We start from the raw sequence: 23,341 nt of genomic DNA on the forward strand, positions 1-23,341 counted from the left end.
ACACTAGCGTCCCGCGTGCTGACTGAAGCTCACATCTGTTTTAGCCTCTGTGCTCTCCCGCGCTAACTGCCCGCGTCAAGGACAATTGCTATATGTGTCGGGGGCTTTTAGTGGAAATGTATAGCCGCGACATGACCTCAGCACACACAGGCAAAGTTAATTGAGGAGGGCATGCTGAAGCCAGAGCGCTAAAGAAGAATCATGCAGGAAAGAACCCAGATGTGTTCCTTATCGGACCATCTCAAAGTTAGGCATTGCTACAAAAATGAGAAAAACTGGAATGGTGCAATGTATGATACAGTTAAAAGTGTATTCAGCGAGTTTAACAGTAATACGCATTTCCACCAGTCGCTGTCTTTGGCTGTAGGCTTGTCACTTCTTCTTAAGGTCTAAAAATCTAGTCGATTTAACCCCCACCTTAACCGAGCATATTTTCTCCAGTTAAAAGCTTCTTGAAGTAAGGAAGGAAGGAAGGAAGGAAGGAAAGAAGTAAGGATGGAAGTAAGGATGGTAGGAAGGAAGGTAGGAAGGAAGGACGAAAACAAGCATGAGAACGCAACAAAAACATATCAAAAAGTGACATAAAAAACGATGAAGGTGCAGCAAAAAATTGACAAAAACTCAACCAAAATAGTGGCAAAAATTAGATGGAAAAAGAAAGTGAAAAAAGTGATGACAACAAGGCAACAGCGCCAAGAAAAAGATCAGTTTAGATTCCTTTTTTTAGGCCTTAGCTTTCAAATGAGGTGTTATGCTGGCCAGTCCAGAAGCTTTAGATTTGGGTCAAATCGAACCGAAGAAAATACACTCTGTTTAACCTCTTACCACCCACCTCAACAAAGACCAACTCAAAAGAGAGAAAAAAGCGCAAAGACAAAATCTTATCTGTAAAGAAACCTAGACTGCAGAGGAGACTAAGTGCCACATGATAAAACCCATGCACCAGTAGAAACAAAAGTCAACAAAAACAGGGGTTTTCTGTCTTGTTGAGTTAAGTTTAACAGTGTCCTCTGTTGCTCTGTCGTGACCTGCTCTCCAATTTAGAGCTTCCTTCAACCTGCATCCTGGCTCCTTATACCTCAAACACTATTTAATTTGTGCCGATTAGCTTCTTCCTCAGAGGAAACCTGGCAAACACAGAGGAAAGGGAGACTCCGCACATTCACACATAAGATCCTGGAAGTCGTTTAGTCCATTGTAATTACAAAGCATTATATTGTTTGTTTGTCCTTCAATAAGATACCCATATTTGTGGTGTGTGTGTACATTCCAGTGTGGATGATCAGCACGGGGTTATTTTTACTACAGTCACTATTCACTACTGTTTTGGGAATACGCATGAGTTGTGTATTGTTTGCGTGGCTCCAGGTCATACAGCTGATGAGCATTTGACCTGCACAATCCCACAATTCATTGGTTTGCTTTTCATAAAGTCAGTTGAAATGTGGCCACTTAATGGCTGCATTCATTGTTTCTGCTCTCCGGGATTATGTGTGGTTACACACTTCAAACACTTCCACTTTATCTAATCCTCCCTGGAGGATCTAATTCAAGGGCTACTTTAAAATGCATTCGATAGCGTGACAAACAATTCACCGCCTGTAAAATAACCGGGCAATAATTACCATGCTGCATTTTCTTTATCACATACTGATACAGTTGATTTCAGTCTGATTGAAACGTTTGGGTTGTGTGTGTGTCAGGATATAAGACAGGCTAAAGTGCCCTGCCATAAACCTACAATTCTTCTCAGATTTTGTTAGCAAGTTTTTCTATTTTGTTTTTTTATGCAGAGCTGTTGATTAGTCAGACAATAAAGATCATTGGCACAGATCCAAAGACAGGGTGTGTCTGCAGCTCCTACAGCTGAATCATATGGAAAAATAATCAACCGGCCCCCACAAACTCACTGCTACCCATGCACTTTCTCAAGCACTGAGTAAAAACATGTGGGAGCAGTGTCCAGCTGTGACCCCACACTGATAACCACTGACTATCATTACTTTCATTCTTGTTCACAATGCACATTTTGTCTCATAGGTTTCAGTTTGACTGTCTTAATTATACAAGTGTTATCTGCTTTGTCCTCAGATCTGCACTTTGAGGCGGCAGTGGAGGACAGTTTTTTCAACGGTGCCTGAGAACGCAGAGAGAGAAGCCCAAAGCCTGTTTGTCCAAGAGGTATGGGGTTTCAAAGACACTTTGTTGTGAAGTAGAAACCGCTCTGCCACAAAAAAAAAAGCACAAAAGTTGCAGGTTGGTTGCAACAAAATATGTGCTTGCAGCTGGAAACTTAACACATTTTATACTGCCACTTCAAAGTAAAGCATTTCACATTTTAGTAAACATCCTTTTGCCCGACACAATGATTTTAAAGCATATACTAAGACTTCTAAACATGAGATTCACTGTACATCTAGTGTAAGGTCAGAATAGCAAATGTGTTTTCTTTATTCATCATCATCTATCACTGTGCTTTCTCACTTCTTGAGTTTAAGCTAGATGAAGTGCCTTTCTACACTTGCATCCTCTAGGTCAAAGGCCAATGTGTCCAGTCTCATAAACTTTCATGTGGTGACATCACTCGGGCAGCTGTGCAGATCATCACAGCAGGAGCCTGGTGTTTCCGATCGCTCTCCTCATCATCGAGTTGCATTGGGTTTCACTTCTTGTAAAGGGCACGTACTTCTGCAGAAGAGATAACCACTGTTCTGCTCACATCACTGACCATAACAATCAACAGATGTCTTGCTTCCACGAGACTCCAAGTTTGCCTGTTGAAATTAAAGTTGATGTAGGGACGGATTTGTTTTAAATGGAGAAGACAGGTTGTATAAAGTAAACGACATGTAAATTTGCTGCACTAACGGTTATTTCACAATGGATATCACTGAATTGCTTCCATAGTGTTGTCTCGTGTCTCCATTACTATGCAGACATGAATATCACAAGCAACATGTACATCTTGTAATAGTTTTCTTTCATTTTTTTCCCCCCAGTGCATTAAGACCTACAAGTCAGACTGGCATGTTGTCAACTACAAGTATGAGGACTATTCGGGCGACTTCAGACAGCTGCCTGTGTAAGTTGATGGAAAAAAATGTCGTCAATGTGGTGTTTTTCCTTGTTCAAAAGTGATTGGACTGCGCCATCCAAGTGTAGCCGACGAGCTGTCAACATACAGCGTTGAGATAATGACAAGGAAGCCTGCCCTACTTTACATTTACCTGCGTGTTTCCTTTTTGCGTTGGGGATATTGCCCAACTTGTGTGTCTGCCTGGAAAACACTGTCATTGTCGTGATGTGGTGAAATTGTTACATTGTCGTTTCCCCGAACAATATTAGTGTGACTGCCAAATGTGAAAATGCGGGAAGACACTCGCGTTGGCCCATCTCCACATCTGGGAATTCAGGGAAGTAAAAACAATAGATGTGATGATGAACGCGTAGGGTCATACAAACAGTGGCGCACTTTCGACACTGCTTTGTTCTTTGTCACTCGAGGGAGGCCTTTCCAACTTGTTAATCATTTTGTTAGGAATTATTGTTCGAAGAGAGAACTGTTCCATTCTCAAATTAATCTGTGCAAGCATAAGTAGCCACAATATTGTATTTGCCGTAGTACTACTACTGCCTCTACTATATGACCATGATCACACAAGTACTGTTGCTGCTCACCTTCTATTAACCTCTTAACCCCCGCCTTAACCGAGCACATTTTCTTCAGTTCGGCATTACCTAAATCTAAAAGCTTCTCGACTGGAGCGTACAGCCTCTTGGCCAGAGTAAGTTTAAGTTTAATGGTTTTGTATAGCCCAATATCACAACAAAAGTTGCCTCACACGGCTGCACCGAACATTAAGGCAATAAAACAGAGCAATAAATATGACAATGTAAAGTTAAGGTGAATTAAGTATCCAGGCAAACATAATGTCCAATAAGCGCCAGCAGCAGGTGGCGACGAGCGGCACGGGTGTCCCCCGTCCTTAGACTCTCCAGCACAAGGAAAAACTCAAAAACCCGGCAGAAGGAGAGATCCACTCCCATGGACGGACAGACTATAGAGACTGGAGAGAGTAACACCTAATTTGAAAGCTAAGACCTACAAAAGTGATTGTGACTTCTTTTTGTTGCCATTTTTTGTCCATTTTTGTCATGTTTTCGTCTCCTTTTTTTGTCAAGTTTGCGTAGGTTTTTTTGTCGTATTCTGAAATGTTTTCCCTACTTTTTTTTTACACCTTTTTGTCGTGTTTTTGGAGTGTATTTGTCACTTTTTAATCGCATTTTTGTTGCTTTCCTGGCACGTTTTTTTTCGCTCTTTTGTCACTATTTTGTGGCTCTTTTGTGGCGTTTTATTCTCACTTTTTGCTGTATTTTCACCCTTGTTTTTGTCTCTATTTTGACGCTTTGTTCAAGAAGCTTTTAATGCCAAACTGGAGAAAATGTGCTTGGCTCAGGTGGGGGTTAAGAAGTTAACTAAAACCACTTTCAATATGATCCTTGCTTTAAGTCACAGTATTCGGTCTATGCTGCATCGAGTTGATTTTCTTAAAAAAATGTTTACATTTCTAATGCTAATGTCTTGCTTTTGCAGCAAAGTGTCGAGGCCTGATAAACTGGCTGTCCATGTCTTCGAAGTGGATGAGGATGTTGACAAAGATGAGGTACTTTCTATAACCATCTCCACTTCTCTGTTTTGTTCTTCAAGCTTATACCCGCCTTTATACTGGCTTTCCGGTTCTCTTTGCAGCAGTTAGTCGGATTTGTGCAATTGCTCACATTAGTGGAGGGTGTATATATAATGAGGGGTAATTTCCAGTTAACAACGTCCCAAGTTAAACAAGAATCTCTTTTGACAATGAAACGTTCACCTCCTCGCAGACTGTGGATTTCCTGTCGGGCTAATGAGACGAGGGTGTGAGCTCTGCGCAGATTATGTCACTGTTTGTTTTTCTTAGGGAAGGATTGAGGGAAGACCCCGATCTAAGAACTCAGTTGACTGACAGTATATGTCAAGTTTTTATTTCACCTACAATATAATATATTTTTTTGAATTCAGTTTTTTTTTCTTAAAACTGAGCACATTTTCTCCAGTTTGGCTTCACCCAAATGTAAAAAACTTCTTGAATGAAAGAAGAATGAAAACACACCAAAAAAGTGACAAAAACGCAACAAAACATTGACAAAAATGTGACAAAGACTAGAAGTAAAGCGACGGAAAAGTGACAAAGAAGTGTCGAAAAGGCGACGAAATTGTGATGCAAAAATGACAAAAATGTGACAACAAACACCACAAAAGAGCGACAAAAAAGTGCCAAACATGTGACAAGCAACAGAAAAGTGAAGAAAATGTGATTGAAAAGCAATGAAAAGAGATCTGTGAGGCGTTACTCTGGCCTATAAGCTCTTAGATTTGGGTAAAGCCGAACTGGAGAAAATGCACTTAAGACATGGGTTAAGAGGTTAAGTGGGTAATGATAAACAGTGCCCCCCAAAGGTCAAATACTGTATAATAACGCCTTGGTTATTCTCTGAGCTATAGTTTGTGTTTACTGACTATTTAAATGTATAATTTTTCACGTTTTATTGTTATATTACTAAAATACAATACACAGCAATTACCAAAAGCTCCTCATTAAACGTTACAACTCGGCTTCATCAGGAAAATACATATTTTGTCAATATATTTTGTCATTTCCCATAACTAACTCATGACTCTAATAGTTTTGTCTTTTGAACTCAATTGTTTGCAAACCTTATGGGATATTTTTTCATCTGCGTGCTAATTTTTCCTGGACACTGTACTGCTTCTCCTGGGACTGTTCAAAGTTGTCTAGACACTGACGACAAGTACTCACAGGCTGCATTATGCTTTCCAATAGGCATGGTGAAGACATTGGAATCCACGCCAGCACTTTTAAAGCCCCCAATTGCTTTGTTCGACCAAAATGTTGGACCAGAACACAGTCATCTTGAAAGGCCATTGACTTCTTGCTATATTCTTCCCAAAGTACTGACACACATTGACAAATCTGTTATGCAGTGCTTCTCTCTCCCCTCATTACTCCCCAAAACTGGTTTATTTGTGCAGATAGCTCGGTGTAAAGTCATACTTGGTCTGCGCCAACAAAAGGTGGTGATCTCATGCAGTGTGAGATCCACGTACTGAACCCCTGGTTATTTATTTGGGCTGTAGCTCAGTTTGTTGAATGTTCCTGTGCGTGCTTGTTCTGAGGGAGGCAGGCGTACATCGGGTTAGGCTCTGTGTCGTCTCACAGCACAAAGATCTGAGGCCGTGAGAGGGTGTGTTCAAAACAGTGGAGATTAGAGTCTGACAGTGCCTCGTGATGTGCTGCCTGTGTTTCTGGGATGGTTCTTCTAAGAGTTTTATGAGCAGTATCTCGAATTTCACTTTAGCAGGAAACCTATTATTACTACTTCAACCACTACTTCATAGAGTTTGGGGTCATATGTTAAAAAACGTCTTAATTTGTCTTTGATTATTGTAGGACACAGCCTCCCTAGGGTCACAAAAAGACGGGCTCAACAAACATGGCTGGCTTTCCAAAGGCAACATGAACAGTGCCATCAGCGTGACCATGAGGGTAAGGGAACCGATACAGTTCTTGTAAAATAAGCTCTTGTCGGCTTCTTTGTCTGATTTTTTTTTTTTTTACTCTCTCTTTCAGTCCTTCAAGCGGCGGTATTTCCATCTAACACAGCTGGGCGACGGTTCCTATAACCTCAACTTTTACAAGGATGAGAAAATCTCCAAAGAGCCCAAAGGAACCATTTTCCTGGACTCCTGCATGGGTGTAGTTCAGGTACAGAAAAAAAAGAGAAACAAAAAGCTATTTTCATTCATCATAACAGCTTGTAACTAGGGATGCACTGATCCGATATCGGAGCCGATACTGGAAAAAATACAATATCGGGTATCGGCGACAAATATCTGATACTGAACCGATACTAGTTTTGGCTCTCAACGCCTTCAAACTTTTACCACCTAAATCTAAGTGAGTAGTTTTAACCTTCGCAAATGTATTTTTGATTTAGTAAAATTCTGCGGTTAGCAATAGCATGCTAAAGCTAGCGGGTGCATGTAACGAAAACTATTCAAGGCTGGGTCAAAAACTATGATAGAAATACCTAAAGTAGCCAAATAAAATACAATAACCACTGCTGAAGCCAAGTGTTTGTATTTTAGCGCTCAGATCACTTCATGTGAGTTGTTATTAACCCAAAGCCTGTCATATACCCAAGGTGTTTATCCAAGAGTTCATCAATAGATATAATTGATCTATAACATGACAATGAAATATGACTTTATTGATCTTACAATGGGGAAGAGTCAATTCATTTTTTCACTCAGCCACTTTTAAGAAAATCTCTTGGTATCGGCAGATACTCAAACCCCAGTATCGGTATCAGAAGCAAAAGCGCTGGATTGGTGCATCTTTACTTGCATTTGTAAAGCACTGACTAATACTTAAACATTTAGAAAACATTTACAAAGCTTTGCTCAGTATTTTATCCAGACATAGTGGGCAGCGCAACTTTAGCAACCCATGCAGCATCTATTTGGGTGCTCTGTAAATGATTTGCATATGAATAGGAAAATATTTTATTAATGACGAATACGATAATTAGCCATGGTTTGCAGATATTCTTCAAAATTCAACCCACTTTAAAAATAATAGACCAAATTCCTTTATTTTTCCTACATTATTTGGTAAATATCGCTAAAATGCAGCAGCCAAACATTTGACAAAGCACAAACAAATCCCTTCCCTGTATACTTCCCTGAAACCGGAGCTGGCTCTTCCCCACAGGCCGGCTTCATATTGCTGACTCTGAGAACAAGGTGAATGCTGAGGCCTCACTTCCCTGCACTTACCGTACAATCAATGGCACGTGCTGGTGTCCGCGAGCCCATACAACTCGGCACGCAAACCTTTCATGAGTCTATCTATCACGTCGATGAACGGAAAAGATCTCATTTTACTGACAGCCTCTAAGCGTCAGTGGATGGAGTATTTGACCTGAATCGGAAGAGCTGCAGCCTTGATGCTTGTTTGTAGATTTCTAAGTCTGACCTCCACAAGTTAAGTTGTTTCAAAGGATTATCCCCTTGAGATTTTAAGTGAAGAGGGAACTGATTTAGGGTGCCCATTGAAAATTCCCCACACGCAATAATACTGTATAAAATAATTAATTGTTTCATTCTTTTAAGTGTAGGTCAAGTTAATATGCTTATGGTGTGAAGGAAGTGCTCTACAAATAGGTATTTTAAATTCCTTGTTATGCCATTTTAGACACCAGCTAGAGCCCTTTTGACTGTGAACCAAAGCAGATCATTTAACCCCGGCGCCATTGATAGCATCATTTGTGCCATATATAGCTGTGCCTTCTGCAATGTGAAATGACTTAAACACTTGAAAATAACTTTATGACCTTAATAGTACTGAATGACATCATGCCAAACCTCAAACTAATCCTGCTCTATGTTAAGACGGCAACATGTGGTTAAAGTTTAAGGCTAATTTCAGCAAAGCTACAAAAGTAACTCCACTTCACTTGCTTGATATCTTTACCTTTTAAAGAAAAATAAAACTCAGAATGAGGTCTAAAGAGCGCACGGAGTGTCAATTTAACAAAGGAGTGTGCAGTATATAGGCTCAAGGTGCCAAGGTGTTGATCTCAGCCAGATCAGTGAAATACTATACATTCTGTACTCATATCAATAATTTCACAGCTGTGCATAGAAAGTAGTGAAAGCTATTCATTCAGTCTACTTATCAAGATTGGCTCTAAATTTGTATAAGATGCATAAAGTATTACTTGGCCTGCTTTCAGATATTAGCACCCTCAACCTCTCAATAATCCACCCTGTGCTGGCAGCAAAGAGGCTTCCCAAATTCCCCTAAAATTCAAGCTCAAACCTTATCAACCTGTTTGGAAATGTGGAATTAGCTGGATCAGCACAGAACGTTTTGGAATTATGATAAAAGGGCGTACGATGCAAAACAGAGCAGTGATATCACTCATCTTGGCTTGAGGTCAAAGGTTCAGTTTGTAAATCTTCATTTAAAAAGTTTCTGCTTGGAAAGTTTCTGCTGAACTAACTAATATTTCAGCTGTCGTCAGAAACTCAATTTATCTATACAGATGGATCGCTCATTGCATACACCAACATGTAACATTCTGTAGTAATATGCATCAACTGCCTTCTACTGCAATATTACCTTTGGAGAATAACACAAAGAATGCAGTTCGGTATGGCGCCCCCACAGTCAAAAGAAAACATTCACCAATCCTTCTATTTCAAACCAAACATAAGGTGGCTAAAGACACAGATTTGGTTTTTCACATAATTTTTACTTATTTTGAATGAAAACCCACAGCCTCTCCTCTTCCTCCACACAGAATACCAAAGTGAAGAGGTTTGCCTTTGAGCTGAAGATGCAGGATAAGAGCACGTACCTACTGGCGGCGGACAGCGAGGGGGAGATGGAGGACTGGATCAACACCCTCAACAAGATCCTACACAGCAGCTTTGAGATTGCCATGCAGGACAAGAGGAACGGAGAGGTCCACGATGGTGTGTGTCCAGACATATTTTTTGGGATTAGAAAACGTTTTGGTTTAATTGTTTGTAAATTACTTGGTAGAACCTCTTATTCCCCACCTAAACAAGCAAATTCCCTATAGTTACTATCCAGGGATCCAGGCATCACCCATACTGCCAAACTGGAGAAAAATCAAAGCCGTATCATTAGCTGATCAAACAAATGCTGGTTCTCCAAATCAAATTTTTTCCAATATAACTTTACTAACAAACATAAAGAGCGACTCTCAAAGAACCACATCTCAATTGCCATAAATGGAGCTAAACATTGTTATCTCAAATTCTGCGTCATTGCCTTTCATGTCAAACCTGCAGTGGTAAATATCCTTGTCTATTTTGTCCATAAACATGACTTAACGCTGCATAAACGTCTGCCGAATCAAAGGATATATCTGTTTGTTTATTTATTCTCTACATAAAAAGAGTGCCCATTCATTCACACTGTTTAGTTCATTTTTCATCCTAGAGTGAAGTTAGTGACCCCAGACAGACCACCTAGGCTTTTAATGCAGCACCTCTATGGGGGTAATGACACAAGGAGGACCAGAATGGGTAATAAAAAATGCAAAAACCTAACTGTCGCCATTTCATTAAAAGGATATACAGTACAGTATGTAGCCAAGTTCATGCCTCAGCTTGTATTTATGTCTTTTATTTGAGATATTCTGCATGTATTGCTTCCAGATGATGATCTTGGAAAGTCTGACAGTTCCTCTGGCAGCATGGACAGCTTTCAGGTAGGTCTGCGTTATACTCTGCCATCGTGTTTGGATATTCCAGGTTTTTGTCAGTGTTGTGTTGGGCAGTGCTGCGGTGTTTGCTGCTGATACCACTGAACCTCCTTACCACTGTCTGCATGATAATAGTAAAAGATAGGGGCCGACGTCCACACAAAAATGTTCGAATGATAAATCCAGAGAAGAGGAAATTCTTTTGTTGAATTTAGCGAATGCTTGTCTTCTCTTCAGAGCGCCAGAGACATCGAGGCACGGCTGAGGAGCGAGACCAGGCTGAAGCTCTTTACACTGGATCCAGACACACAGGTAGGGTTGGGAGGCACAGGCACCGATAAATGCATTTGGTTGAAAAGTTGATTTATTTCAGTGGTTAAAAGTAGATGTAGCTTTATTGTTTTCACAAAATCTTAAAATTCCTCCAAAAATATAGAAATTTTCTGCTTTTTCTCAGAAACTTGACTTCTCCGGAATCGAGCCAGATGTAAAGCAGTATGAGGAGAAGTTTGGCAAGCGCCTCCTGGTGAACTGCAATGACCTCTCGTTTAATCTGCAAAGCTGTGTGGCCGAGAACGAGGAGGGACCGACGACCAACGTAAGACTCTCCAGCCGGGCTCTAATAACTGAAAACCGAGTTGCCTGACGGGAGCGCCGCTTATGCACAGTGGCCGGATGGCCTCATGATTGGGGAAGTGAAGGGCTGGGTTGCCACAACGACCACAGTGCATGTTTAGCATTAGAGTCGTATAATGGATTTTGATATCCTGCTGTCCTCCTGGAAGAAAAGGGTTTATTAAAGACTTAATCGTTTCCACAGGAACAACAACAACATGACACTCGGACGCTAACAAAACACAGGGCTAAGGTGAAACCACGGACAAGCCTATTGTTCTTGTCAATGTCAACATAATCCAATTTGGCTGATACTGATGGATTTCTATTTTTTTCCAACATACTCCCACCAACTATTTTGGCCAGTTCGGTTTGATGCCTAAGAACCTAACCTGCAATATTCAATTACTGACTTGAATATTTGCAATAATGATATAATAGCCAAATTTTTGCTAAATCTTTTCATCGTGCATTCCAGTAATTTCCGCAGATCTGTGCACACACTTTTTAGTACACAATATGAAAAACAAATCCACAAATACTCTTTGGTACAGCTATTAGAGGCCAAGCTGTAAAAATGTCTGATGATAGATGCCTAAAATTTTATTAAATGTAAAAATAATGCACAGTGACTAATTGGTTAGTAAGATTTGAGAAAGAATTACTACAAAAGCCAGTAAGTGAAATCAAAACGAGCATCTAAGTGTGCGAAGCAAACCACTTAATCATTTTACTGTTCCATAAATATTTGTATTTGTATTTCTTCAGGTTGAGCCTTTCTACATCACGCTGTCCTTGTTTGACATCCAAAATGGCAGAAAGATCTCGTCTGACTTCCACGTGGATTTAAATCACCCGTCGGTCAGAGGGATGCTGCCCAGTAACACCAGTCAGTACATCAACGGAGGAGGAGACATCCACACTGACGTCCGGCTGGTCCATGGAGTGCCGGAGAGCGTCATGCAGTATCCCAGACAGGTCAGCAGCAACAATGAAGTTTGGAAGATAAGCAGAATGACAGTCAATGACAGGAAACAAAACAAAAGAAAAGAGCAGTAAAAACGTGTGGATAAAAGGAACAACAAAAAAAGAACTTTCAGTGTTATCTATTTTTTTTAATGGATATTTCCACACTTTTCTGGTTTATTGTAAAGTCAGTGAAATCAGTATTCTGTCAATATCACCTGCCATTTTGCAACCAATGTATTTTTGAACTTTGTCTTTTGTTATTTCTTCCCAGGGGGTCTTTTCTGTAACCTGCCCTCATCCAGATATCTTCTTAGTGGCCAGAATAGAAAAGGTTCTTCAAGGAGGAATCAACCACTGCGCAGAGCCCTACATGAAAAATTCCGACTCCTCAAAGGTAGGGACCAACCAAAACCTTTGCATGACCTGCTGTCAGCAGATCTTCCACATTCGCAGCAGCATAACACCACATTATACACTGATAATGGACCAGTCATTGACTTGGCTGATGTGCCCTGAAGGGAGAGCGCTGCTCGTAACTCAATCACTTGAAGAAACATGTCAAATTCATCTGGTGTGTGTGTCGATTGTCGATGTTTAAGTGTCTGCGTGGACAACATTGTGAGTAAAAACACACGTCTCTCTCACTCCAGGTGGCACAGAAGGTCTTGAAAAATGCGAAGCTGGCATGTAGCCGATTAGGCCAATACAGGATGCCCTTTGCCTGGGCGGCAAGGTATGTTTTTCTTTTCTCTCAGTATAATTCTTGCTATGTTTGAATTCAATTAATTAGATTTGCAATCAGTTTATGTGTATATGTAGTATGAAGTCGAATACAAGGATTTGTTTTGGCTTTGTTTTGAATACAGGGAGCAAAACTTAACGTTTAAATAACTTAATTTTGACAAACTATTGCAAAAATAGCATTGCAGTTGTCTAGATGAGCCTTAAGAGCATGTTGAGCATAGATTCCCAAAGTATTAAACAAGGAAATGATGGTAGAAACAATTGAGTTGAGATGACTTTTTTTTTTTTCTCATCTCTACAGTAGACTTCTCTGACAGGGGAGTGCTGGCATTTACAGAACCAAATAAACCATTAGAATAACATTCCTCTTTCTCACAGGCCTTTGTTTAAAGATGCTTCAGGAACGCTTGATAAAGGAGCTCGTTTCTCGGCGCTGTACAGACAAGACGGCAACAAGCTGTCCAACGAAGACATGCTCAAACTGCTGGCTGACTTCAGAAAGTTAGTACCATTAAAACGCATGTACACTCACTGATAATAACCAAAGCACAATATTTCAGCAACATTATAAGAGGCTTACTTTAATTCCGTCCCTTTGCGCATTCAACCTAACGTGTATTTTTCCTTCTTCCTCAGGCCAGAGAAGATGGCCAAACTGCCTGTAATCCTTGGAAATCTTGATGTTACTATCGACAATGTAGCCCCCGACTTGACAAGTAAGCTCTTTAACTCACCGCCTCAAGCCTTACCTCAGTGCCGTGCTTTCAGTCTGACTCCTGCGCCTGTTTTTAGATTGTGTTACCTCATCCTACATCCCCGTGAAGCAGTTTGACGTCGGCGAGAAGGCCAGCATTCTCTTTGAAGTCGAAGAGTTTGTCCCGTATATAGCCAAATGCTCGCAGCCTTTCACCATCTACAGCAATCACCTCTACATCTATCCAAAGCACCTGAAGTACGACGGGCAGAAGTCATTTGCAAAGGTATTACTTTAAATCACATGGTATGAACACGATATCTACGACAAGCTGGTGGAAATTACTGTTTTTATTCATTGTGCTTCACCTCAGGCAAGAAATATAGCAGTATGCATTGAGTTCAGAGATTCAGATGAGGAAGAAGCTGTGTCACTAAAGGTAAACTAAATGGCAAGAATGTCACAAAGAAAAGACTCTCCTGATAAAATGTGTATTTTCCGCAGTGCATCTATGGCCGACCCGGCGGACATCTATTCACCAAAAATGCCTTTGCTGCAGTTTTACATCACCAGCAAAGCCCAGAGTTCTATGATGAGGTAAACATATACAAATATCTCATCCTAACCCTACTCAAAATGAAGGAATTCATTAACATGCACTGTCCCGACCAAATAAACGAATACATAAATTAATATAAAAATGAACTTTGTATTTTTTTTAGTTTAAAATTGAGCTGCCGACACAGCTACATGAGAAGCACCACCTGCTCTTCACCTTTTACCACATCAGTTGTGACAGCAATAGCAAGGCCAGCACCAAAAAGAGGGAACTTGTTGAAACTCTGGGTAATGCGTTTGTAAATACAAGATGATTCCTTGTGTGTCTGTCGTCGCCTGTTCTCATGCATGCTCTCTGTCTCAGTGGGTTACGCCTGGCTCCCATTGCTTAAGGATGGGCGCGTGATCATGAACGAAAATCAGATCCCAGTGGCTGCCAACCTGCCCCCAGGTTACCTCAGCTCTCAGGAAGGGGCCAAGGTACAACTATTCTCATCAAAATAATGAAAGATGGGAAGTTAGAGAAAGCTGTTCAGTTACATTTTATTTTATTCACAGCACACTGGTTCCGAGGTGAAATGGGTGGACGGAGGAAAATCATTATTTAGGGTATCTGCACATTTGGTATCAACTGTCTACACTCAGGTGGGTATATACTATGGAGCTCTGCAAAACAATAATAATACAGTAACGTGACTAATTTACTGACTTTTTTTCAGGATCAGCATTTGCACAATTTCTTTCATCACTGTCGGAGCCTGAAATCAACATCTCCAGTGCCCGGAGGAGAATTAGTTAAATATCTAAAGGTAAACTTTGTGATTGTTTGTTCAGTTCTTAGTAAAAGACAATAGTCCATTTACTCTAGTGCACATTAACAACATACTCTTAGGTCAAACAGCAGGTCAACAGTGCAGAGTGGCTCTTGTCCAAATGACTTGGCAGAACTTGCGTTGACTGCTACAAATGCACTGGTGCATCAGAGCCTGGGGTCTGCCCTGTCCCAGTCACTGAGGCATAAGGTGTGCCTCATTAGAACATGTGCCCTGCTGTTATTAGATTAGTTTCCATGTGCGTCACACTGTGTGCGCCTGTGGAGCTCTTTGTTCCTCTAAAAGGAGTGTAATTCCCTTATTACACAGCTAATTAAATGATTTCTTTATTAATGTGCCTTCATCTTTGACAATAGAGTCTACATGCCATGGAGGGACATGTCATGATCAAGTTCCTGCCCACCATCTTGAATCAGCTGTTTCGGGTGCTAACCACGGCCACCCAGGAAGATGTGGCTGTCAATGTCACAAGGCAAGACACAGTATTTTACATGACCATTTATATCATTATTTTTCCAAGTCTGTCTTTGTTATTGCTCGTTTTCATTTAAGAGAAAGTCCATGTTATTGTGTTGTTTTCCTCTCAGAGTCATGATTCACATTGTTGCCCTGTGCCACGAGGAAGGCTTGGAGCATTACTTGAGATCATATGTCAAGGTATTGTCAATCTCCAACTTCAACTCCCTCTGCAGTGCAATGTATTGCAAATATCAAACTGTAGTTAAGACCTTGGTTCGCTTTACCACAGTACGTGTTCAAGACGGAGCCATACGCATCGGCCAACAGCAGAACCATTCACGAGGAACTGGCCAAAGCCATGACTGCCATCCTCAAGCCCTCCACCGACTTCCTCACAAGCAACAAACTGCTCAAGGTGACGTACTATTTGTTTACTCAAATTCACACACTTTTTTTTTTTGTTACAGTCTTTTTACAAGTCTTTTTGTCCTACAGTACTCCTGGTATTTCTTCGAAGCTTTAGTCAAGTCCATGGCTCAGTATTTGATTGAGAGCTGTAAGGTCAAGGTATGTGCATAACAACCACATGCGACATCAGCGTTCGTTCTAACTATGTTTTGTTTTGTTGAGTCAATGGAACGTCTGGAATCTGTGATACATTCAGCCAATCAAAAAGTGATGCATATTTAGCAAATCGTTGTTGTTGTTTTTAAATTGTTTCATTCCGTGAATCTTGTTACTATTCGTCGCTTTTAGTCTCTACTTTCTCCATATGTTAGAAATGTAATTTTTTTTTGTTTATTTTTTGTGTACAATTATTGTACGTAGATAAATCTATTCTTAGTTAGTCAAAATGATTGCGTTGATATGTGAAAGCTTAATAATTAAAGCAGTATTAAGTCACTCATGCCCCTAGAGGCCATAAGCGCCACTACAGGTGTCGTAGCGGGTTTTTTTTTAACGTAAATTCTACACTTACAGAAAAGACAAAGGGAAAGAGGGATATTGTACATCCAGTTACACAATGGAAGTATTTTTTTTTCACTCAAACTTGAATTACTCTTAATCACTTAAATACTGTTTAAAGGGGATAGATGCAAGTTCGTCATTTTATGCTCACTACTGCCACCTCAGGTCTTGTTCGTAGCTGCAGCTTCTATATTAAGTTTGTGCATGATGGCACTTCGGACCCCAATTAACACCTTTTTGAGTGACAGTGCAGGATTTTAGAGGCAGTTGTGGTGAACAGGTCTGGGCTCATTCTACACATTAGGACATGGCTGGAACATGTAGGGGGAGGAAAATACTTCATTTTAACATTTTTAAACTCTGTATAGTCCTTTTAAGTGGCGCTAGCCCGCAGTTAACTTTGCCCGTTAGCCGGAAAGGATTTAGTAAGGTAAACACGTTACTTAGTACTGCTTTAACATGACGGTTTTATATTTCAGCTTTCCAGGAATCAGCGTTTTTCTGCATCCTTCCATCACACGGTGGAGACTCTGGTCAATATGATGATGCCACATATCACTCAGAAATACAAGGACAATCTGGATGCTGCTCGAAACGCCAACCACAGCCTGGCTGTCTTTATCAAGGTGAAAATAAAAAAACACAAAGCCTGTGTTTTTTTCGGGCTGAAACTATAGCAATTAATCACTTTTCCCCATTTTGCAGAGATGCTTCAATCTAATGGACAGAGGCTTTACTTTCAAGCAGATCAACAACTACATTAACTCTTTTATGCCGGGAGACTCCAGGGTAAAAAAAAATGTAGAAAGAATTGTTGAAAAACGATGACCAATTTACTACATTTTTACAGCACAACAGTTGTCAATAGATGGAAACAAAAGTTTTGGTGTTTTTTTTGCAGACATTGTTCGAGTTCAAGTTTGAGTTTCTTCGTGTTGTGTGCAATCATGAACACTTCGTGCCACTGAACCTTCCTATGCCATTTGGAAAAGGCCGGATTCTAAGATTTCAAGGTAAGAAGACCTCACTTTTTGTTTTGCCTAATCTTCTCTATAAACAAAGTGGTGTTTGAACTGTGTCCCTGTGTGTTCCTGTGTTAGCTGTAATGGAGTCAGATAGTGCAGTAGGTAGGTGTAAGGTGTGCTGCCTGTACGTCACTTAAAACACTGCACCCTCTATCAGAGCTCTGTCTAATCAAACCTGGTCCTGCCTCAATCAAAACAAAAGCTGTTACAATCAATGGGGCTTTAATTGTTAAAGTCATTCTGCCCAAGCATTCTGTAAAAATGTTGTTGGTTGAAACATTTTCACTCATTTGGGACTCTTTCAGCTGTCCATTGCAGGTTGTTAAAATCTAAATCTCATTCTGTGTCTGAATGCTTGACTATTTTCCACATTAGTGAACCCTTGTGAAAACAGCTGCCTCTTTTGAATCATTGCTGGCTCTAATCCTGTTTGTCCTCAATAATCAAATCTGCTGTGGATCAACAGCTCTGACAGAAACTGAGTCTGTCAAACATCAGAGTCTGTTGTTTATAAGATAATCTGATGAACAATTTGTCTAATACATTAATAGTTGTGTGTTTATTTAGAAGGCCATGTGTATTTCTTGTCCCAATCCTAATCTCCTCATTGCCCTGCTCGTTCCGGCAGATTTCCAGCTCGATTACTCCCTGACCGATGACTTCTGTAAGAATCACTTCCTGGTGGGATTGCTCCTCCGGGAGGTCAATGCAGCTCTACAGGAGTTCAGGGAAATCCGCCAGATATCTATCCATGTGCTGAAGAATTTGATGATTAAACACACCTTCGATGACCGCTACACCTCCAAGGTAAAGGGTAAATGGAGGCTTCAGTGCTACAAATTAGTAATAAAGACCTTGTTTTAAAAAAATATGTTATTGCTTTCAGAGCCAGCAAGCCAGAATGGCCACTCTGTACCTCCCCCTGTTTGGTCTGCTTCAGGAAAACGTCAACAGACTGAATGTGAAAGAGGTTTCTCCCATTACAATCAACCATTCCAACAATGTAAGGGCGCCATCTAGTGGTTACAACATGACAATTTATTACACGATATATATACATAGTATTCTGAATTACTATTACTTTGTCTGTGTTTTAGAATGGGAGAGATGAGTCCTTCTTCACCAATACTCTGACCACTCCTCCGAGATCCAGCACATTTTTGGATGCTAGCTTTCATAAAGATGTGTTTGGAGCTATCTCAGGCACTGGTGAGCATTACACAGTTAAACAAAACTTGTTTTATATTAAATAACAAAATCTAACATTAAAAATATCCTTAGCATCATCTCACACCTCGTCCACTCCCAACATTAACCTGGTGAGGAATGCAGATTCCCGGGGCTCCCTCATCAGCACCGACTCAGCGAACAGTCTGCTGGAGAGAAGCAATGACAAGAGCAACTCCCTCGAAAAGGTACATCAAAAGCGCAATACATCTGTCAATAAATCAAAATGAATAGTTCAAATTCTTTACTGTATACAATGTATGAACTCAGTATGTTTAAATGAACCATGTCAATAGCCAGTATAAATGTATATGTATTTTTGTGTTGGCTGTCAGACAGAGACCTTTATTCGGAGACACTCTGTCTCTGTCCCAATCTTTGTTGGGCCTCTCGAGTCCATTTCCTCCAAATGCCCAAAGCGTGTCACTGTGGACTTCTCCCTGCTCTCTGGGCCAGAAGCATTGCCCAGCATTGCATCTCAAGTACAAGCATCTCTATGTCCTATAGGAATGTCCCACCTGGGAATGTCAAATCTGTGTGTGGAGTGTGCTACTCTAAACCTTTCCACTTCCAGATAATCTCAGGCTTTGGTCCTCTGTTCTACTGAGCTTGGACCAAACCACACTGGCTTTATCTCTGTCTTCCTCTGAACACTGATAAGCAAGTGCTCTTCAGAGATTTATCTCATGTGTGCTTTCAGTTCAGTTCTGTCCTATGATAGCACTATTCCTTTGAGGAAGATAAAAAATGTAATATACTGTAAATGTCCAATTTTCAAATGAAACAATGTGCTGCCAATAGTCTTGTGCTATGGCTCTCAAACTGTGGTACGTGTATCACTGGTGGTATGTGAGCTCCTCCTTGTGGTATCCAGAGTCATCTTCAATCTTTATGCTTTAGTGATGAATTTAAGTGAGATGTGGTTTTGATTGATCAAATGTTTAATGAGGTGGTAACTGGTATAAAATGAAATACAGGTCTATGGATTTATCCCTGTCCTGTCTAATAAAGGTAACAGGCCATGAAATCCTTTGAGAAACACATTTTCTCATGAACACATAATGCTTTATTCGATCATCTGTAAAAGTATACCTTATGTTTTCTGTTTCTGTAATCTCCTCCACTCCACTTAACTTTTCTACAGCTCAGTTAAGCTTTCACTCCACTCTGCTGCTCTCTTAACTTGAGGAAAATGAAAACAGTTCATAAGTATTGTGTGTCTGATGTACACATAAAATCCTGACAAAGTCTAGACTGTTGTCAGGTTTAGAAGTTCTGAGCGAATCACCATGCGCTGATTTTTGCTTCTTAGAACCAGTCCATGATGGGAAACGCTCTCCTGAGAGGAGACAAACTGGAGCAGATTGAGATCAAGAGTCTCCTCATGTGCTTCCTGCATGTGCTCAAAAGCATGTCCGAAGGTAACGTCTCACAGCAATATACAGTGGTCTATATTTGATTTAAATGAATAAACAAATGTTCATATCGTTGTTTCAGATGCTCTGTTCACATACTGGAACAAAGCATCTTCAGCTGATCTTATGGACTTCTTCACATTGTTGGAGTGAGTTGTTTTACCCACTGCTGTTGAACTATACTATATACTATAAAGGTGAGTTGTATAACCACATGTTTTGTTTGTTCCCTGTTAGAGTGTGCCTTCATCAGTTCAAATATATGGGGAAGCGATACATTGCAAGGTAATATCATTTTACATGATTGTGATCTTTATTTTCTTATTTTCTGTTTGTTTGTTTTCAGTATGTAGACGTAAACATTTCAGATGCACGAAGAATAGCACTATTTCCAAAGTACGAAAAAGCTGGAGGAAAAAAAATAATAAGAATTCAATAACTTTAATTTGTGATAAAAAAAAAAAAGAATGGAATATATCACCAAGGTTTTATTTAGCTAGTATATCAACAATAAAGCCTGTTTTAGATTTAATGAATGAACGTACTGCCTGATTACAGCAAAAACAAAAACAAAGCACCAGTAAATATATATACTGTATTTGCCACTAGATGGTGCCACAACCTTACTGTTAAACCAGGGGATGCAATAATAACATGGTACATATCTTTTAAGTGGTACTGTATTTTGTATATTTATGTATTAGGGATAATATTTGAGGAACTTTGGTGTTATCGAGGCCCTTGGGTATTTCTCTAACCTCCCACCACTGTCTCTATTTCTGCTCACTTAATGCTGAAAAGTTTAACATAATGAATAAACCTGGCTCCTGCCCTCTCCTGCCTGGGTAAGAACTGCCCTGACATGTCTTAGTGCATGTGCTTGTACCTTTGTGTAACATGCAACCACACATGTAAGCCTTGTTGTATGTACTGTATGTGGCGTGCATGGCCTGAATGATTCTATTGCAGTGCTTTGGGCACAATTAAATTTGCATGACTTTCTACATCAAAACCTCTCATGTTCTCTTCAAGTCTGTACTTCATCAAAGCTCTCACTTAAGTGCTTTATAACATACTTCACTAATGGTTACTGGTTCTTGTCCGTCTAACATTGTGCTGTTGCCTCATTAGGAACCAGGATGGGGCAGGACCTCCTGTAGCACATGAGCGGAAGTCTCAGACTCTACCTGTGTCCCGTAACAGGGCAGGAATGATGCATGCGCGTTTACAACAGCTCAGCAGCCTGGATAACTCCCACACTTTTAACCACAGTAAGTTAACGTTTAAACGTCAAAGCCTCTTTCAGCCTGTGATCTGTGATCCCTTTTGTCTTATGCATTTTGACAACACAATTTCCTACATTTTTTATTCAAGAAACTCATGAATGGCTTTTTAACAGACATTAATTCCATGACTTTTTATATTAAATCAAGTTATTTTTAGGGAGAAACTAAAGGGCTGAGAAATTTCCTCTAGTGGAACAACTTCACAGATGATATATACATTGATAGCTCTATCAATGTACTTGAGCTTGAGCTAAGAGCATGGTGTTTAAACAGTTGTCCTTGCACTTCTACGCAGAGCTAAAAGTTGACTTTACTCTCTAAACCAAGACTTTCCACATAAAAAACTGTACATTAAAAGTTGCATGAATCATTGTTTCCTTTTCATAATATACACGCATTCACTCACCACTGATTGATAAATATGTGTTCATTTATTTAGCTCTGTCTTCCTTTTTCGCTCCCTGATGTTGTTGTTATAAATATTTTTTTCTTGATCTCTGCAGTCTACAGTCACTCAGATGCAGATGTGTTAAACCAGTCACTCCTCGAGGCCAACATCGCCACAGAGGTCTGCCTTACCGTCCTGGACACTCTCAGTGTCTTCATCATGGGATTCAAGGTAGCATTACTGTCATTCTTTGCATTTACTTTATATTTAGAATGTAGTTTTATTTGATAACTTTATCCACAGACGCAGTTATGCTCCGACCATGGCCATAGTCCACTCATGAAGAAGGTTTTTGAAGTCCACCTCTGTTTTTTGAGGATCAACCAATCAGAAACTGCACTGAAACAGGTCTTCACCTCTCTGCGCACCTTCATCTACAAGGTATGCTGCAACTTTCTCGGGACTTAGCACAAGCACAAGATTATAAATTAAAGGCCTGACACTGACTTTTGCCTTTCTAGTTTCCCTGCACATTTTTTGAAGGCCGGGCCGACATGTGTGCGGCATTCTGCTACGAAATCCTCAAGTGTTGCAACTCTAAGCTGAGCTCCATACGCAGTGACGCTGCTCATCTGCTGTACTTCCTCATGAAGAGCAACTTTGACTACACTGGCCGCAAGTCTTTTGTCCGAACACATTTGCAGGTTTCAGCAGATTTCCCTAGAGCTGCATTAAAAGCATTAAAAAAATATTGTTCCACATAGTAACGTCTGACCTTTTTTTCCAGGTGGTGATAGCGGTCAGTAAGTTGATTGCAGATGTCATCGGAATAGGAAGCACTCGTTTCCAACAATCTTTGTCAATAATCAATACCTGTGCCAACAGTGACAAAACTATCAAAGTCAGGAACTCATAGCTTTCCCTTCCTTATTCATGCCATATTGCACGGTTTCTGTTTTAATAATTTACTATCCTCCTCAACAGAACACAGCTTTCCCATCAGATGTGAAGGACTTGACCAAACGTATCCGGACGGTGTTGATGGCCACAGAGCAAATGAAGGAGCATGAGAGAGATCCGGAGATGCTCGTGGATCTGCAGTACAGTCTGGCTAAGTCTTACACAAGCACGCCTGAGCTGCGCAAGACGTGGTTAGACAGCATGGCTCACATCCACGTGAAGAACGGCGACCTGTCAGAGGTGAGTGCCAACAAGCATCAATGAGTTTGTAGTTTATTGATCGGTTAAAACAACTTTTGTTTACCTACAGGCGGCCATGTGTTATGTGCATGTTGCAGCGCTCGTGGCTGAATACCTAGAAAGAAAAGGTAAGTTTCATTTTATTTGTGATGTACATGTATCGTAGTTGTATTTGACCTACATCCTCCCCCACAGGTTTGTTCAAACAGGGCTGTTCAGCATTTCGGGTCGTGACTCCGAACATCGATGAGGAAGCAGCAATGATGGAAGATGTCGGGATGCAGGATGTAAGCTTCAATGAGGTAAAGTAAATTAGTTTTTTCTCTGGTTATTCGGCTCATATTCTCTGCTGTGTCTTGTGAGCCACTATGCCTGATTTTGTTTTTCATTTTGTATTCAACATATTATTGTCTCATTCTTACGGCCTTCAGGATATTTTGATGGAGCTGTTGGAGGAGTGTGCCGATGGACTGTGGAAAGCTGAGCGCTACGAGCTGATCTCCGACATCTACAAGCTCATCATCCCCATTTATGAGAAGCGCCGGGACTTCGACGTCCGTCTCTGAATCTATTCACACTTTGTATCCTGCTCATATTCAA

At 40.5% G+C, this 23,341-nt stretch overlaps 1 protein-coding gene across 6 annotated transcripts in view; it reads left to right on the plus strand.

Moving 5' to 3' along the window:
• Positions 1-23,341, plus strand: part of LOC306967403 (dedicator of cytokinesis protein 9-like) — a 60,763-nt gene that overhangs the window by 32,685 nt on the left and 4,737 nt on the right. For 5 of the 6 annotated variants that reach the window (XM_079562413.1, XM_079562414.1, XM_079562411.1 and 2 more), the window contains exons 3-46: positions 2,092-2,181; positions 3,000-3,082; positions 4,595-4,664; positions 6,510-6,605; positions 6,690-6,824; positions 9,427-9,601; positions 10,313-10,365; positions 10,597-10,671; positions 10,817-10,957; positions 11,743-11,952; positions 12,215-12,337; positions 12,594-12,676; positions 13,066-13,188; positions 13,324-13,403; positions 13,480-13,667; positions 13,755-13,820; positions 13,886-13,978; positions 14,104-14,227; positions 14,304-14,419; positions 14,498-14,584; positions 14,659-14,748; positions 15,129-15,244; positions 15,360-15,429; positions 15,521-15,646; positions 15,727-15,798; positions 16,680-16,826; positions 16,906-16,989; positions 17,102-17,213; positions 17,854-18,032; positions 18,112-18,228; positions 18,323-18,434; positions 18,507-18,640; positions 19,765-19,873; positions 19,950-20,016; positions 20,105-20,152; positions 20,999-21,138; positions 21,657-21,772; positions 21,845-21,982; positions 22,063-22,245; positions 22,329-22,442; positions 22,526-22,741; positions 22,812-22,869; positions 22,937-23,043; positions 23,173-23,295. In XM_079562413.1, the coding sequence (XP_079418539.1) occupies positions 2,092-2,181; positions 3,000-3,082; positions 4,595-4,664; positions 6,510-6,605; positions 6,690-6,824; positions 9,427-9,601; positions 10,313-10,365; positions 10,597-10,671; positions 10,817-10,957; positions 11,743-11,952; positions 12,215-12,337; positions 12,594-12,676; positions 13,066-13,188; positions 13,324-13,403; positions 13,480-13,667; positions 13,755-13,820; positions 13,886-13,978; positions 14,104-14,227; positions 14,304-14,419; positions 14,498-14,584; positions 14,659-14,748; positions 15,129-15,244; positions 15,360-15,429; positions 15,521-15,646; positions 15,727-15,798; positions 16,680-16,826; positions 16,906-16,989; positions 17,102-17,213; positions 17,854-18,032; positions 18,112-18,228; positions 18,323-18,434; positions 18,507-18,640; positions 19,765-19,873; positions 19,950-20,016; positions 20,105-20,152; positions 20,999-21,138; positions 21,657-21,772; positions 21,845-21,982; positions 22,063-22,245; positions 22,329-22,442; positions 22,526-22,741; positions 22,812-22,869; positions 22,937-23,043; positions 23,173-23,295 (4,989 nt within the window). The remainder of the gene's footprint in view (positions 1-2,091; positions 2,182-2,999; positions 3,083-4,594; positions 4,665-6,509; positions 6,606-6,689; positions 6,825-9,426; positions 9,602-10,312; positions 10,366-10,596; positions 10,672-10,816; positions 10,958-11,742; positions 11,953-12,214; positions 12,338-12,593; positions 12,677-13,065; positions 13,189-13,323; positions 13,404-13,479; positions 13,668-13,754; positions 13,821-13,885; positions 13,979-14,103; positions 14,228-14,303; positions 14,420-14,497; positions 14,585-14,658; positions 14,749-15,128; positions 15,245-15,359; positions 15,430-15,520; positions 15,647-15,726; positions 15,799-16,679; positions 16,827-16,905; positions 16,990-17,101; positions 17,214-17,853; positions 18,033-18,111; positions 18,229-18,322; positions 18,435-18,506; positions 18,641-19,764; positions 19,874-19,949; positions 20,017-20,104; positions 20,153-20,998; positions 21,139-21,656; positions 21,773-21,844; positions 21,983-22,062; positions 22,246-22,328; positions 22,443-22,525; positions 22,742-22,811; positions 22,870-22,936; positions 23,044-23,172; positions 23,296-23,341) is intronic. The other variant, XM_079562416.1, reaches the window with a different exon arrangement.

Source organism: Gobius niger (assembly GCF_951799975.1).
Source record: "Gobius niger genome assembly, chromosome: 9".
NCBI classification, from domain to species: Eukaryota; Metazoa; Chordata; class Actinopteri; order Gobiiformes; family Gobiidae; genus Gobius; species Gobius niger.